This window comes from Sus scrofa, chromosome 6, assembly GCF_000003025.6.
Source record: "Sus scrofa isolate TJ Tabasco breed Duroc chromosome 6, Sscrofa11.1, whole genome shotgun sequence".
NCBI classification, from domain to species: Eukaryota; Metazoa; Chordata; class Mammalia; order Artiodactyla; family Suidae; genus Sus; species Sus scrofa.
Window position 1 is genome coordinate 87,942,922 of NC_010448.4, and position 17,032 is coordinate 87,959,953.

General features: G+C 51.7%; 1 protein-coding gene and 1 long non-coding RNA gene across 2 annotated transcripts; one reads left to right on the forward strand and one right to left on the reverse strand.

The window, feature by feature from the left end:
* On the reverse strand, positions 82–7,787 carry FABP3 (fatty acid binding protein 3, muscle and heart (mammary-derived growth inhibitor)). Its single transcript, NM_001099931.1, has 4 exons — positions 7,672–7,787; positions 3,668–3,840; positions 1,486–1,587; positions 82–137 (listed from the first exon to the last, which is right to left on the reverse strand). The coding sequence occupies exons 1-4, from the start codon at positions 7,742–7,744 to the stop codon at positions 84–86; spliced, it is 402 nt and encodes a 133-aa protein (NP_001093401.1). The 5' UTR covers positions 7,745–7,787; the 3' UTR covers positions 82–83.
* LOC106510641 lies at positions 7,884–8,822 on the forward strand. The gene is made up of 2 exons (XR_001309284.2): positions 7,884–8,268; positions 8,571–8,822. It is a non-coding gene; the product is annotated as an uncharacterized LOC106510641 (long non-coding RNA).

Sequence of the window (17,032 nt, forward strand, 5' to 3'; positions counted from 1 at the left end):
AAATGCCAGAGGAAAAAATGAGGCAATCTGGTGCTGAGTCCAGGAGTAGCCAATTGGCAGGAACAGTCGAAGGGATGGGCAGGTCATGCCTCTTTCTCGTAAGTGCGAGTGCAAACTGCACTGCCATGGGTGAGTGTCTGGAATAAAAGAGGGTCAGATTAGGGCAGGGGTAAGGGCACAGAAGGTACTGGGAGCACTCTTCACTCTGCCGGGGAAAGCCCTCTACCTTCATGCTAATAATCGTCATTTACTACCTACTACATGCCAGGTACTTGACATGTATTTTTTCCTAATGCTTACACCAGGTCTTCAAGTTCAGCACTGTAATTCCTCTCGTAGAGACTTGGGAAAATGAGCTTTGAGGAGGTAACTTGGTCAAGATCCTAGAGCATTTCTCTTCCCCTTGTACCATTCTTCTGTCATCCTTTGTGCCTAAGATGGTGCCTGGTACATAGTAAATGGGTGAACAAAAATGCCCAGAGATGCTTGGGGAAAGGACTCTACTAGGCCACCAACTCTCCATTCCTTCCCTAACTTAGGGCAGTGCCAGGGCCAAAACCCCATCATCCTGCCAGGCATCATGGTTTCACCATAACCTGAATGCCCAGTGAGTATTTGGTTCTGTATATCACATTCCCACCTGAGCCAGGTACCTCATTCTTAACTCTGCTGGGCCCCTGCCCTGTTTGAGTGCAAGAATGCAGTCAGCAGGTCACACTGACCCAGGAGGGTCTGCAGTGAAGATACTGAGGCAAAAACCTGAGGTGCTACAGAGTTAAGTGGTAGAGACCACAGCTGGCTGCTGTCTCTGCCCCTGGGGGTATTCAGTCAAGGCTCCATTCTTCCAGTGATGTCCCCAAGTGTGTCCCTAAACATGCTGCCAGCCTGATTGTTGCCTCCAACCCAGGCCATGGTCAGATAGGCCAGGCACAGAAAGCACTGAGAGGAGGTGAGCCTGAAATGAAATAGAAAGGGCTGTGCTATCAGCCAGGGCCCCACCATCACCAGCCTGCCTCTGCCCCAAGGCTTAGGAGATGAGAGCCTCTCACCAGGACCTGGGATCAGATTTGGCCCCGCTTTCTACTGCTTCCTGGGTGAAGCAGAATGAAACTAAGGCAATGGCGCATGCCTACTATAGTTCTCTCATGCCAGTGATCCTGTGCTCCTCATCCACCATCTCCCTCAGACTTCACAGCAGCCCTCCAAGGCTGGTGTCATTAATACCCACTTTACAGTTGGACATGGAGAACCTAACTTACCCCAAGTCATGTAGCCTATAAACTGTGATTTAAACCCAATCTTGTGTGAGTCCAAAGCCACTACATAAGAAAATTCCTACCTAATGCCTAATGCCACCCAGCCTTGCCTCCACCCTCCACTATCCCAGCTTCCACTGGTCCCAGGGAACCTTGGCTTTTCACAGTAGGGTTGGCTGAAGGGGCAGTAAGAACCAACTGGGTGAGACTCCAAAGTTGTCCATCTTACCAGGATGAGTTTCCCATCAACTAGTTCCCGAACAAGCGTTGTCTCTTGTCCATTCCACTTCTGCAGGTGGACAAGTTTGCCTCCATCCAGTGTCACAATGGACTGTGGAAAGAGGGTAGAGGCCTGAGCTGGGATTGAGGGACAGGAAGGGGGTGTCTGGTCACTCTGGCCACAGCAGACTCAGCCTCTAACCTAAACTGTTGATGGTGCTAGGACCAGAGCTCAGGTAGCCCACCTTCAAGCTAACCCCATGGGAGGTGTAGTTCACCACTGCTGCTTGGTGGGGGGAGGGGCCTTCAGGTGCTGGGCAGGGAGGGAGAGGTGGACAATATGGTAGAGTCAGACAGCCCAGCTAGAGAAGTGCCACCAGCCTTCAAGATGGGCACTTATCCTATACTCCAGGGGATGCCCACAGCCCCAGTCCCACTAAGATAAAAGGTGCATGTACCAGCCTAATCCCTGGGAAAGACTGGGGAGGAAGAATGGTCCTGAGACTCTCCAGCCTAATGGTGATCACACACAATGTCTAAAAGATTCTTGGGGGAGTTCCCATCGAGGCTCAGCACTAACAAACCTGACTAGTATCCATGAAGACTCAGGTTCGATGCCTGGCCTCGCTCAGTGGGTTAAGGATCCGGCATTGCTGTGAGCTGTGTAGTTCACAGACATGGCTTGGCTGTGGCTGTGGTATGGGCCGGCAGATGCAGCTCAAATTAGACCTCTAGAGCCTGGGAACTTCCATATGCCACGGGTGAGGCCCCAAAAAGCAAAAAAACAAAAAACAAAAAACAAACTCTCAGGAATGGGAGTTATTGGAAAATTAGGACTCTGCCCTGTATTCCTACTCCTCTTGGTCCATATCATGTGAGCCCTTCAGCTGACAAGTGGGCAGCAACTGCCTTGTCCTGGGGCTGGGTACCCTTGGAGTGTTCCACAGCCCTGGTTAAATGTCCACTTAAACTCTTCTGGGTGCTGCTGCCAGTCCACATCAGCTGGTTCTCATTTGGCAGCTCTCCCAGGTGTCTCTTCTAGAAGTCTGGGGGCTCTAAGCCAGGCTAGGGGACCGTGACTGAGCAGGCTTAATAGGAGAATCTGAAAAGGCTGTGTGTGTTTAGGGCTAGGGGTACACCCTTATGATCACCTTCCTCATTCCCATTCCCCCAGCTTTTTGTCCACTCAGAGCAGATTATTTCTAGCCTGGCCATCCCATAGAACTGTTGGCGTTTAATTGGATTTCTTGCCCCTCAAGAAGGTAGGCTACTTTAAGTTAAAAGCATGTGGTAGGACAGGCACCTCTCCATCTCTGGGTACTGTCCCATCTCTGCTGCCCGCTTCCTCCACAAGGAGGAAACTATTGGAGGCAGCTGTGAGGAAGAGGAAACAGCTGAGTAGCTGAATGATCGGGTCTGGTGAAAAGATACTACTATAGGGACACCCTGTAGAGAGCAAACCTCCCAGTTCTCCCTCTTCCATGCCTGGCCCAGGGGCTGGGAGGCCTGAGGCAAGCTGCTGCAGGGTAGCCGATCCTGAGAGAGGGTAGATGTCCCCTCCTCCTTGGAAGGAGGGGGGAGCTGAGGCTTGGCAGAAAGACACTCAAACACACCGAAGGCAATGCTCCATCCAGAACATAGTTTTTCCTGCTTGTGGGCTGGCAGCCTTGGAAACAGTTCCTCAGGGTCACTGGCCAAGCCCAAGAGGTGGTGGCTGGAGAAGCAGAAGCATCTGAGTAGGTTTCAACCTCTTGCCCCCAGCTGTCTCTGCTGCTAGAGGCCAGGATGGCCTATTTAGCAGAGGATTTGACTTCAGGGCATTGTCCTAAAGCACTTGAGGTTACAGCCATGTCCACATAACCCCCATCTATGGAAGGGGGAAGAAAGCCAGAGGTGTTGCATGCCAGGCACAAGGTCACCCAGCTGGAGCTGCAGCAGACACGGAGGTCAGAATATCCTGGCTTGATGCTGCCCTCGTCCAGAGGTAACAGGTAGATGCTTCCCAAGAAGGGAGGGAGGAAAACAAGAGGACAGGACATGCTTTTAGCACTCAGGACATCCCAGCACTGCACAGGCTTTAGGGACTTTGTTTCAATTCCTCATAACATCCTACCCCTCAAGGTGCAATAATAGGGTGCCATCCTATTCCCCTTCAGGGACTTTCATTCCCTGTGACACTTCCCTCAACTCACCTTGACCTTCCTGTCATCTGCTGTTGTCTCATCAAACTCCACTCCCAGCTTGAAGCTGATCTCTGTGCTCTTGAAGGTGCTTTGTGTTTTTATGATGATTGTGTCCCCATTCACTTCGATGATTGTGGTAGGCTTGGTCATGTTGGCCACCTGCCTGGTGGCAAAACCCACACCTGAGGGCAGAGGGAAGGTTATGAGTACAAGCTGGAACAGACCCGGCAGACAGCAAACAGCTCTTAGGCCTAGATGTGGGAAAGAGGAAGGAGGAGGGCAAGAATTTTCAAAGGCTGCATGGCTGTTTTTAAATTCAGTCTTCGTAGCTCTGTGCTATGAAGAGACATTACTGATCCCATTAGACAAATGAGAAGCTTAAGGAACAGGCATGCCTCACAGCAAGTCAGTGGTAGAGCCGAGATTAGAATAAGCTACCATTGGGAGTTTACATCGTGGCTCAGTGGTTAACAAACTCAACTAGTATCCATGAGGATGCGGGTTCAATCCCTGGCCTCGCTTGGTGGGTTAAGGACAGGGCTCGGAACCCGTGCTGCTGTGGCTCTGGCAAAAGCTAGCGCTTCAGCTCTGATTGGACCCCTAGCTTGGGAACTCCATGTGCCATGGATATGGCCCTAAAAAGACAAAAAAAAAAAAAAAAAAAAAAAAACTATTAAGTGCTTTCTGTGTAGTAGAACAACTACACATGTAATCTCATTCAATTCTTCCAGTCTCCCTGAAGGATCTGTGTTATTAACTCTACAGATGCAAAAACAGAGTAAGTTGAAGCCCAGAGTCCAAATCTGGAATTCAAGCCCAGAATGTTCAATGGCAGAGCTCGCTTTACTGCTCAGCTATACTCCCTCCCAAGGCTGGAGCACAAGGCTCCCTTCCAGGCTCCTGAGCAGCATTCAGGTCACAGGCCGAGGGAGAACGAAGGTAAATGTGGGCTTTGCCTTCCAGAGCCTTATGGACAAGAACTTTCCACCTTTCTAAATTTTTATCCTGAGACACACTGGCGCTCTTCTTCCCCATATATAGTAACAAAGACATTTTCCAAGCATCTTAGCCACGATTTAGGAAGTAGGCAGAAGAGAATGTGCAGATTTAGGAGAGGCCTAAAGAGGCAGGCATTCAGGTCTCCAATTAAGGCCCAGAGGAACTTCCCCAAGTGGTTCAAGACAGTGTGGACAAAAGCCCTGTAGGTCTCGGCTTCCCTGCGTTTTGTCCTTTTACCTCCAACCTCCCCTCTGCTCCCTGCAGCCACTGCTAAGCTCTCCTCCAAAGGCAGAGGCCATGGGGAAGTGGTGAGTAGAAAGTCCCCATATGTGCCTGGCTACATGGATTGTTTTACTTAATGCTTGTAACAGCCCAATTTACAAATGAGGCTTAGAGTGCAATGACTTGCCCAAAATCAAAGAGTAAACGGTAGATCTAGATTTGAATTCAGGCTCCAAAACTGTTCACTATTCTTGCTGGGCCAGTCTGCCTCCCAGCATGTACTACATCCAGACTCTAAGGCTACCAGGTGTGCCTGAGATCACTGGTACTAACTAGGCTGTACTTCTTTGTCCTCTGAGAACTTTGGTCTGAACAAGAGGGGCACAGGGAGCCCCTGCAGCTGTGCTGCTGCTGGCCCATCCTGCCTAGCCACGGAAGTACCTGGCCTTGCCACCTGCTGTCAGTGAGTCAGGCCGGTCCCACTCCCCAGCACAGAGCAGGGCCTTGTCACTGCACAAGGAGCTCTGTTTACTTAGGACCTGCCCAGAGATGTGGGGTGTTTGAGGAAGGGAAGGACACACTGTGGGGTGGGTGAGGGACTGAGCCAAGAGAAAGTTACAGAATTAGGAGACTCAGGAAGAGTTGCTTTCTACTCAGAAATTAAGCTGAAGTTATTTATTGAGAGCCGAGGAAGGTCTTCTCCCGCATGGGCCTCTCATTTTTTCCATCTGTTACAAGCCGGCTGGATGGACTCTCAGCCCACTTGCCCACTCCCAAAATAAGGGAGTGAGGGTGGTAAGGATGTTGCAACTCACTTCAGGGAGCCAGGTCTTCAGTTCTAATGTCTGCTGGGAGAGGAACTAGCTCCAGGCATTCCAACTTCCTCTATAGCTGCTGGGCTCCCACCCCCACCCCCTTCTCCCAAGAATTGCTACCTTCCTGGAGTTATGGGGCATAGTGTTCAGCATGGAGTAGGGGCAGTTGAGTGCTTTGGCCCCAAGAGCCAACACTTGGAGTTTCTGTCTGGCGCAGTTGTTAACGAATCCGACTAGGAGCCATGAGGTTGTGGGTTCGATCCCTGGCCTTGCTCAGTGGGTTAAGGATGCGGTGTTGCCATGAGCTGTAGGTTGTAGATGCGGCTCGGATCCCGCGTTGCTGTGGCTCTGACGTAGGCTGGTGGCTACAGCTCCGATTGGACCCCTAGCCTGGGAACCTCCATATGCCGTGGGAGCGACCCTAGAAAAGGCAAAAAGACAAAAAAAAAAAAAAAAAAAAAAAAAGCCAACACTTGTGGTCCTTATTTCAGGGGTCAGGAACAGAGGCAGGAGGTGCCCAGATGGCCCCCACCCCTGGCTATCTGCTGTAATCCAGCACCTCTTCCCTTGGAAAAGGCAAGGAATCCAGCTCAATCATGAACAACATTCCAGTTTTCCTTATCCCAGCCTAGGGAACTAGGATAATCTCAGCTGGGGATTCCAGAGAAAGGATATCACCCTCCCTGAATGCATATCAAGAGCGGAAGGGCTAAAGTCAATCATTAGCTAAGCAGTTCTTGCCACTCCCAGCCCTAGGGCCCTTAGGTTTTCACATCAGCCCTGCTGCGGAATTGATGATAAATCTGTACTCTTTCTGAGTCTTGGCTTCTCCATCTGTCGGAACAAGCGGAACAAGCGGTCTCCAGAGTCGTCCTGTGCAAGATTCTTTCCCTCTTCATTCTCCCCCATCCCAGCACCACACACTTGTGGACCAAAGACCCTCCCTGCCTTCCTCTACCAGGTCTTGGGTTGCAGCTGGTGTTGGGGGCTCTTGCCCTATCCTACCACTAGACTCACTAGTGACTAAAGCCTGGTTACACACTGTAGGACAAGGTCAGAGGTTGGTTGAGAAAAAGAAAGAGGGCACCGGAGTTCCCATTGTGGCACAGTGGTTAACGAATCCGACTACGAACCATGACATTGCGGGTTCAATCCCTGGCCTTGCTCAGTGGGTTAACAGATCTGGCACTGCCGTGAGCTGTGGTGAAGGTCGCAGACCCGGCTCGGGTCCCGCGTTGCTGTGGCTCTGGCGTAGGCTGGCAGCTACAGCTCCGATTAGACCTCTAGCCTGGGAACCTCCTTATGCTGCGGGAGCGGCCCAAGAAATGGCAAAAAGACAAAAAAAAAAAGAAAAAAAGAAAAAAAAAAGAGGGCACCTTCCAGTGAGAATCCTTTAACCCAACATAGAGGAGCAGAAATTTTTGCGAACTGTGCAGACCCCTGTCTCACCCCCTCCTCATATCCCATTCACCATTGTCCGCTCTTCCATCTTCCTCCTCCTGGGGATTCCTTACTTCTTTAGGCCATAAAACACTTCCCCCATCCACTGCTTCCCTTTCAGTGTTCATAGTCTCCAGTTCCTAAACCTCCCATGCACCAGTTCTTTTCCTCCCCTAGCTAGCCTCCCACCGACCTTCTGGGACCAATGCTTCCCTTTTATCCAAACTCACCCCCTTACCCACGAATCCTACGCCCTTCTTCCTCGAAAGCGCCTTCCTGCCCCCACACTGACACAGCGGCCTCCTTATGCCTCCTTGCCTGGGAATCTCTTTCGCCAGGTTCAGACCATGAAAGCTCCCTCCCAAGAGGCCTCGCAAGCTCCAGCCCAGGCTACCACCTTCTCCGCGTCTCCGGATGCTGCATCTTTGACCAAGAGGGATGCAGCCTGCGCACAGGGTCCCAGCCAGGGCTGGAGCAAGGCTCCGGCCGGGCACGCGGCCAACCTCTTCCCAGCCCAACATCCCGAGTCGTCCTCACCAATTGACTTCATGTAGTCATCGAAATTCTTGCTGTCCACTAGCTTCCAGGTGCCCGCGAAGGCGTCCACCATGGTGAGGCTGGGCTAGGCTGAGAAAGAGACGACAGAACAGGCGCGCAAAAATTCCAGGACCGGCGGCTCCCAGCCCGCGCTACCGCTTTAAATGGCCCTAGCGTCACGTGACGAGGCGTGGCGTACGCCCCCGCTCCCGAAATAGGAAGCCCCATGCAGGCGCTGCCTCGCCGGGTTGATCGCCCATCCCCCAGCCTGCCGAAAGAGGAAGGGGCAGCCCGTAGGCGCCCGGCAGCACGGGTACCCGGGATCCGAATCCCTCCCCGGGGCTGGCAGGACCAGTCCCCTTTCCTGGCCTCAAGGCGCTCTTCGGAATCTGAGAAGGAAGCCGCTGGGGGCACGGAGCCCGCGAGTTGGGGCGCAGGTCATGGACATCTTCGGTTTCCTGGTCCCTCCACGAGCCTGGGGTCCGAACAGAGATGAGAGACTAGAGGAGAAAGGAAACTCACTCTTGGGCTGATGCCCCGCTGGGAAAGTTCTGGCCGACTCTCCGCGGCGTAGGCATCTTGGTCCTCTTTTTACAGGTGAGGAGTCCAAGACTTAGAGGGGACTGACAAGGTCGCAGGATTAAGGAGAGGGTGAGGTAGAGTCCAGATCACAAGCCTGGTGTAGCAGGCCCCAGACACCTCCCCCCGCCCCACGCTGTCCCGCCACTCACCGGGGGCAGCGTGTGCCCTCCCGGCAAAAGCATGACCCTTCCCGTCGCGCCGCTCCTGCTGCACACGTGCTCGCCCCTCCCTGCGGAATGTCCCCCGCGCCTTTCCGCCATGTGGTCCAACTCCCCCGTCCATCCTGCCAGTGCGCCCGGCTTTTCTGACCTCTGTAGGCACAAGCGTTTGCTCCCGTCGGCCGGGCGGTTCCCTCCTCAACCTCCTTCAGAAAGTCTGTGCTTGCAGCCAGCTCTACAAGGCTCAAGGACAGCTCCCTGTTCTGCCTGACAGCTACGGCCTCCACCCGCCACCTGCTGCCCTTTCTCTGACCTCCGCACACCCACAAGCAGCCTGTGCCTTCATAGACTGGCAGTCACTTTTAAAGAGCCTACCTTTTAATAATAAAGCACTTTTAATAATAAGATCCACCGTGTATTGCTGTTTATTGCATGCAGAGGGCTTTAAGGGCATTGTCTCATTGAACTTTTAAAACAAAGTCCCTGAAGTAGGTTTTATTATTATCATCCCTTTTATAGATGAGCAGGCTTGAAGTTTAGAGGAGCCCATCCGTTTCTTAATCCAGCAGTTATTAAAACACCTACTTTTGTGCCAGGCCCTGGACTAGGCTCTGGAGAGACAGCCATGAACAAGACACACACTCAAGGAAAAAAGACACATAAGGAAGTGGTGCCCAACTGAACTTGAGCCAGCAGAGGTGGGTACAGGGGGGCATGCAGGAGCAGGCCAGTGGTCCTCTCTGCCACTCCTGTACAGTGTGGCAGGCTTCCTTCCTGGACCTCTTTTTCTCCATGTGGAAGTGGAAACATCTGCCCCTACCTCCCTTCTCCTGACTTTCTGGGAAGAAGGCCAGGGAGGAAGAGCCTTCTCTTCCCCAAGGTCTTGGTTCTTTTGGGCAGATCCACTTGCCAGAAGACCAAAGAGGCCTGTTTCTGCCAAAGCGCTGGGACAGGCCTCAGGGCTGGGCATGGAGCCCTAGTGACCTCACTGCCTGAGCAGGTGCAGGGGGAGGAGGAGGAGTCAGAGAGTTTCTAACTCAAGGTCACAGCCTTTAGACACAGGGCCTCTTCCTCTCTCAAAGACATTGAGTGGCTGGAGAGCTAGGGACCAGAGCTCTCTCCCTACATGGCCTTTAAAAAGCAGGGCTGGAGAGCTGGGGCTGGGCTAACAGCTGCTGGCAGATAGATTTGTGTTCCAGTTCTCATTCCAGTCGTACTAGCTGTGCGGCATGAGCAATTCGCTTAAGCCACTCTGAGGCTGTTTCATCTTGAAAATGAAGGAAATGACAGTAGTTACCACATAGAGGTGTTGGGAGATCAAATGAAATAATGTATTAAAAATGCTGAGCAAAGTAAACCGAATAAATATTCGCTACTGCTGCTTTTATCTCCGTGGATAGTGCAGGACTCCTAAAACCTGGTTTCAGCTCTGCCCTCACCTGTGGGGACAAACCCTAGGCCCGCTGTTCTCACTGCCCTACCCCCATCTCCCACCCACGCTCAGATCTGGCTCACCAAAGTTGACTCCTAAGCCACAATCTATCACCTTTCCATCTGACTCTTGTCTTTCTCTTTGTAAGTATGTGCAACTTTCATTCATCCTTCTGATTGCACGCACCCTCCCTGGCTGCTTATGCTCACTACATTTGGGGAAAGAAGGGCAAGGGGAGGGAATGTGAGCCCTGTCCATTTTCTTGTCCCCACCCTGCCCTTTCTTCCCCTTGGCAGATCCAGATGTGGCTTTAACATCTGGCAGGCAGCATGACCAGTCCCTGCCAAGAGCAGCATCGCCCCAGCCCTCACCCTATGGTGATGTCACTGTTCTGTGTTTCCATGGCAACCACAGGCCGGAAAGATGGAGAAGAGGAGAGATGAGTAACCAGGAGAGAGCCAATGAGATGGGCTGGCAGCACCGGATGATCTGTGGGGCCATGGGAAGGAGGGGAGAGGAAGGCCGACTCAGCATCTTCAGCTGTTCCCTGGACCTCCCTGCCATCTAGATGCATCCACTAGAGGCTCAGGAGAGATGTGAGAGGTAGAGGCTAAAGAAGCTGAGCTTGAAAGCTCCACTGACCTAGGGATGTGGAGATCCCACTTTGCCCTTTCAGGACCTAAATCTTCAGATGCTGACCATTCCCACTCACAATACCTGTAGCTGGGAATTTTTCTCTTTGGCTGGTAGTGGTAGAGGGACTCTGTCTCTGCCTTCCATGGAATCAAGTCTTAGATAACCCTTCTCTCCATTCCCTCCACACCACCGCTCCCTTGGTGCATGTTCTATTCAGAAGCAGTATCTGCTTTGGTTTTTTTTGTTTTGTTGTTTTGTTTTGTTTTTTGCTTTTTAGGGCTGCACCTGCGACATATGGAGGTTCCCAGGCTAGGGGTCCAATCGGAGCTACAGCTGCGGCCACAGCCACAGCACAGGTGGAAGCACGTCTTCGATCTACACCATGGGTCACAGCAACGCTGGATCCTTAGCTCACTAAGCAAGGCCAGCAATCAAACCTGAAACCTCATGGTTCCTAGTCGGTTTTCCACTGTGCCACGATGGGAACTCCTGCTTTGTTTTTTTGTTTGTTTGTTTTCTTTTTTTGGCCACCCCGTGGCATATGGAGTTCGTGGGCCAGGGATCAGATCCAAGCTGCAGCTGTGGCAAGGCTGGATCCTTAGCCCACTGTGCCAGGCCAGGGCTCAAACCTGTGTTCCAGCACTCTAGAGATACTCCTGATCCTGTTGCACCACAGCAGGAGCTCCTCAGAAGCAGCATCTTTAGAAACAGTTCTGTTTTGTTTGTTTCTTTGTTTGTTTTGTTTTGTGTTTTTACAGCCACACCTGCAGCATGTGGAAGTTCCCAGGCTAGGGGTTGAATCAGTGTTGCAACTGCCTACCACAGCCACAGCAATGCCAAATGCAAGCTGCATCTATGACCTACACGGCAACTCATGGCGACACCGAATCCTTAACCCACTGAACAAGGACGAGGATCGAACCTGTGTCCTCCTAGATACTGGCCAGGCTCTTAACACGCTGAGCCACAACGGGAATTCCAAGAGGCCTGTTACTCTATATCCCAAGCCTGCCAATTACTAGCTAGAGACCCGGAATAAATGCTTTCCCCCTTCTGAGTGTCCTTTCCTCCCAAATGGAAGTAGGCCACCTATTCTGCCCAATTGTCACGAGGGTTGAAAGAGATAACGTGGGGAGTTCCCGTCGTGGCGCAGTGGTTAACGAATCCGACTAGGAACCATGAGGTTGTGGGTTTGGTCCCTGCCCTTGCTCAGTGGGTTAAGGATCCGGCGTTGCCGTGAACTGTGGTGTAGGTTGCAGACTCGGCTCGGATCCCGCGTTGCTGTGGCTCTGGCGTAGGCCAGTGGCTACGGCTCCAATTCGACCCCTAGCCTGGGAACCTCCATATGCCGCGGAAGTGGCCCAAAGAAATAGCAAAAAGACCAAAAAAAAAAAAAGAAAAAAAAAAGAAAGAGATAATGTGGAAAGGCTAACACACACCAGCACTCAAGAGATGGTGACTCCCTTCCTTCTGCGTCTTTACTCCAGGGCGTTTGACTCAGCAGTACGCAAGAATGAGCCAAGGCCTGGATGGAAGAGGGTCCAAACATCTCTCTCTCCTCCTCCTCGCTGACGTCCCTGAGTGCCTTCCGATGCTGCAGTGATGTCTTCTCATGTCTTCCTTTCTCTCGTTTTAAATAATGTATCCAGAGAGTTCCCGTCATGGCTCATGGTTAACAAACCCGACTAGCATCCATGAGGATGCAGATTTGATCCCTGGCCATGCTCAGTGGGTTAAGGATCCCTCATTGCCGTGAGCTGTGGTGGAGGTGGCAGACATGGCTCGGATCCCGTGTGGCTGTGGCTGTGGCGTAGGCCAGCAGCTGCAGCTCCAATTGGACCCCTGAGAATCTCCATATGCCATGGGTGTGGCCCTAAAAAAAGACCCCCAAAATAAAAAATAAATAAATAAATAATGTATCCATTCCAGGAGACTCATGGAGCATCGCCTATGCTCAGCACTGTGCTGGGTCCAGTGGGAATTCAGGGTAAACAGGAGAGTCGCAGCCCTGCCCTCCCTGAGCTCACAGTTGGGGTGGTGAGGTGGGGATTGCAGCCACAGTGGCTGGAATGGAGTGTTCTTTGTGCCACTAGGAAATTGCTTCCTAGTTCCTCTAGACTTCCAGATACTGTGGGTCTTGGAGAACAAGTGATGGCAAAAGACAGGGGTGTACTCAACACCAGTTTGCTTCTTGGAAACTGCTGCCTGTGGCAAAGTGCTCCCTGGAAGGAGAACAATGGCTCTCCTTGCAGGGGCCTGGGGGGCGTGCAGCTCCCAGTGGAGGACTGTCACCCTTCCTTCCCAGAAACCAGCTGTCCTCCGCTTGCTGGCAGAATCAAGCCCAAACTCTTTTTTCTTTTCTTTTTGTCTTTTTAGGACTGCACCCGTGGCACATGGAAGTTTCTAGGCTAGGGGTTGAATCAGAGCTGTAGCTGTCAGCCTACACCACAGCCACAGCAACGCCAGATCTGAGCCTGCAACCTATACCATAGCTCACGGCAATGCCGAATCCTTAACCCACTGAGCAAGGCCAGGGATCGAACCCACGGCCTCATGGATCCTTGTCGGATTATTTACCCCTGAGCTGTGATGGGAACTCCACTCCAAGCCCAAACTCTTTTTTTTTTTTTTTTTTTTTTGTCTTTTTGCCTTTTCTAGGGTCTCTCCCGCGGCATATGGATGTTCCCAGTCTAGGGGTCTAATCGGAGCTGTAGCCACCTAGCCACTGGCCTACGCCAGAGCCACAGCAACTCGGGACCTGAGCCTCGTCTGCGACCTATGCCACGACTCATGGCAACGCCAGATCCTTAACCCTCTGAGCAAGGCCAGGGATCGAACCCACAACCTCCTGGTTCCTAGTCGGATTTGTTAACCACTGTGCCACGACAGGAACTCCTAAGCGCAAACTCTTTAGCCTTGTCCTGAGACAGGCTGGGACCTAGGGCCTGGGAGCCTTTGCTGCAGTGGCTGCAATGTGTGCATCTGGACAAACATCTCAAGCAATGAAATACAAAGGAACTTTAAGAGACTAAAAATAACTGCATATGGAGTTCCTGGGTGGCTCAGTGGTAATAAACAAGACTAGGATCCATGAGTACGCAGGTTCGATCCCTGGACTTGCTCAGTGGGTTAAGGATCCAGCATTGCCGTGAGCTGTGACAGGGCTGGGATTCCGAGTTCCTGCGGCTGTGTTTTAAGCGGGCAGCTGCAGCTCCAATTTGACCCCTAGCCTGAGAACTTCCATATGCCTTGGGTGTGGCTCTAAAAAGACAAGAGAAATAAATAAATAACTGCATACATGTGCAGCTGGGGCAAATTATGGACAAGAAGACACACAAAAACTAAAAACCAAACTGCCACTTCTGAAGAGCCTAGAGCCACATCAGGGTACTACGCATGCTCCCTGCACAAAACACCACCATGGGGGTGGGCAGACCGCACAAGCCTTCCCCACCATCCCTGCCCCTACCCCCGCCCCCGGACTTGTCCCCATATAAGGCAAGAGTTCCCAGCTGCCACCTCCCCATACCCAGGGAACCAGCACACAAAGGAAACTGTTGCTTGTTTTGGCTCCTTCCTGCTGCAGCAGGGTTCCCCAAAAGCCTTGCCTGAATTTTCCTGTTTGGCCTCTTATCAATACCTATTGATTAGGGAGCCCGAGAGCTCTGGACAGTAACAGCTCCATGTGTTTCACGAGTCTCATTTATCACTGAAATCCTGCTCCAGGAAGAGTGCCCGGCAGGCATGAATAAATGGCATGAATGAATGACTCTAAACGATGAGTGTGTGAATATTGAATGTGCGGATGAGGGAGTGAATCTGTGCACTTCCCCAGCTTTAGGGACTCTGGGGTGAAACTCATTTGGGTTCCAGTCCTACCCCTGCTCCTTAGCTGGGTGGCCTCAGGCAAGTCCTGATCTCTCCTTTTGCAAAAAGCACAGCACCATCCCCACCTAGCTGGCCTCCCAAGGACTCTGGGAAGATAAGGTAGGATAAGTTTGGGAATGCAGTACAAAGGCTAATTGTTTATCTTCTCAGCCTACTCCCCTGGCTGCCCCTGGCCTTTTAAGCGCAAGACCCACATCCCTCGCTTAGGCAGCAGAGTCAGATCATTAACCCACAGTGAGGGTCCTGGGGATAGAACCTGCGCTGCTACAAAGACGCGACACCAGATCCTAAACCTGCTGCACCACAGTGGGAACTCCCACTCTGCCCTTCTGTGCTTTGAGGGGTGCCATGTTTCTCATTCGCTGTCTGCCTGGAATACTCTTCCTCCCCAGGCATTACTTTGTTAGTTAACTCCTGTTCACATCTCAGCTTTCAAAGGTAACCCTTCCTACAGGAAGCCCTGAATCGCCCTGTCAATGCACTTAGCCTGCTTTCATGGAGTCCACTTGTTTCAGCGTCTGTCTTCCCATCACACTGGAGAACCTGTGAGGGCTCCCTGCTATGTCCACAGAGCCTGGTGCTGGGCCAGGCAGAGATTTGCGGAGCAGACAAACAGTCTCTCAAACAAAGAAAGCCACTTGTCCTGGTCAATATTCTCTCTGTTTGAAAAGCCTCCTCCCTCTCTTGTCTACTGCTCTCAATTTTCCTCCTGCCAAAGTATCCTCTCATGTCCTCTTTCTTAAGCCATCCCTGAGGGCCACGAGACTGGGTAATTTCCAGAGTAAGTGGGGCCCCAAGTACACTCGGGGGAGTTGCCTTTCTGGGCATCTAGGTATAGTCCGAGTCTCCATGGAGTTCTCTTTAGGGATAGGACAGTTCCCAGGAAGTATTCAAACAAGATCCCAGACTTGGGCTGCCCCTGACTCCTACCCTAAACTACTCTATCGAAGGAAAAATTTGCCTCTGGGAAGTTCCCATCATGGCTCAGTGGAAACAAATCTGACTAGTGAAGATGCCGGTTCGATTCCTGGCCTCGCTCAGTGGGTTAAGGAGCCAGTGTTGCCGTGAGCTGTGGTGTAGGTGGCAGACGCGGCTCAGATCCCGAGTTGCTATGGCTGTGGTGTAGGCTGGCAGCTACAGCTCCGATTTGACTCCTAGCCTGAGACCCTCCATATGCTGTGAGTGCGGTCCTAGAAAAAAAAAGAAAAGAAAAAAAAATTGCCTCTGAAAAAATATAAAGGATATTTGATTAAGTATAATTAGAAAGGTAAACCTAAGGCTTACAAAACATCACATCACACCACCCTGAGTTCTGGGTCATGTTTGTGTGCCATGTGACCTGGCACTAACCAGATGGTTCAATGGTCATTCCCTCAAGTGCACTTCATTCAGGAGTAGCTTGCCCAAGATTCTGCAAAGTTTCAGGCAGCCCCAGGAGGCCTGATGAGCCTGGTTAGTGTGCACATGTGGCCGCTGTGTGTCTTTAGATGAGGAAAGCTGGCAAGACATGGCAAGGGGCCTGGTGGGGAGTAGGTGTTAGCTCCAGGAGTCTGGGGCCAGTAGTGTTCCAGGAAGCAGGTGAAAAGCCAAGGCTTTCAGCCTGGCTTGGCTTGTTGTTGCTTTTTTTTTTTTTTTTTTTTTTTTTTTGCTTTTTTAGGGCTGCACCCATGGTATATGGAAGTTTGCACCCACAGCCACAGCAACACGGGATCCGAGTCATGTCTGCAACCTACACCACAGCTCATGCAACGTCAGACCCTTAACCCACTGAGCAAGGCCAGGGATTGAACCTGCATCCTCATGGATACTGGTTGGTATTGTTACCACTGAGCCATGACGGGAACTCCTAGCTTGGGGTTTTTTAGGCACTTGGGATCTTGAGGCCGGCTGGGGGTCCCTGGGGAGCAGCATCCCTGGGCTCTGTAGTGAACAGAGACACTAAGTAGGAAATGGAAAGAGTCATTTGCAGGAAGAACTTGGTAGGCTGGGAGACAAGACTGGAGCCCATGGTGAGAGGTTTCCCCTTCGAGGGGTGGGAGGTGCAAGACCAAGACATTAGAAGGCGGGGATCAGAGTCAAGAGGGATGACGTCAGATAAGCAAGATTGTCCTCCCCACAACAGGGTAGCCCTGTGCAGGGGTCAGAGGAGTCCAGGGCAGTATCGGGAGGCAAGGGCTGGCTCTCCAAATGGCTGTCTCTGGTCACTTCCATGTGATGAGCCAGTGTATGCACTGTCAGGGGCAGGGGGCTGGATATGGAAAGACCACTGATAGATGGTTGGGAGACATACCATCTGCGTGAACTTGGCCAATCTCTGTGCCTGTTTCCTCCTCTGTGCCATGGAGGTAGTAATGTCTGCCTTTCAGGGCTGTGGGAAGAAATACATGAGATTGTGGTTATTGAGAATCTGCTGTAAAGTCGGGTGCAAAAAAAATATTGCTAACATCACTGCAGCCCTGAATAAGTGCCAAGCACTAGCCTTAGCAGTTTTCAGTCTTTTGACTCTTGAACTCCTAACAATAACCCAGTGATGTAGGCACTATTGTCCCCAACATTCATTTACACGTGAGAGTGAGGATTAGGATCCAGGCAGACTGGCTCTAGAGTTTGTATGACTTAACCACTATTCTGCATTATCTTTTCCTGTGACCATCTTTGCCCTGTC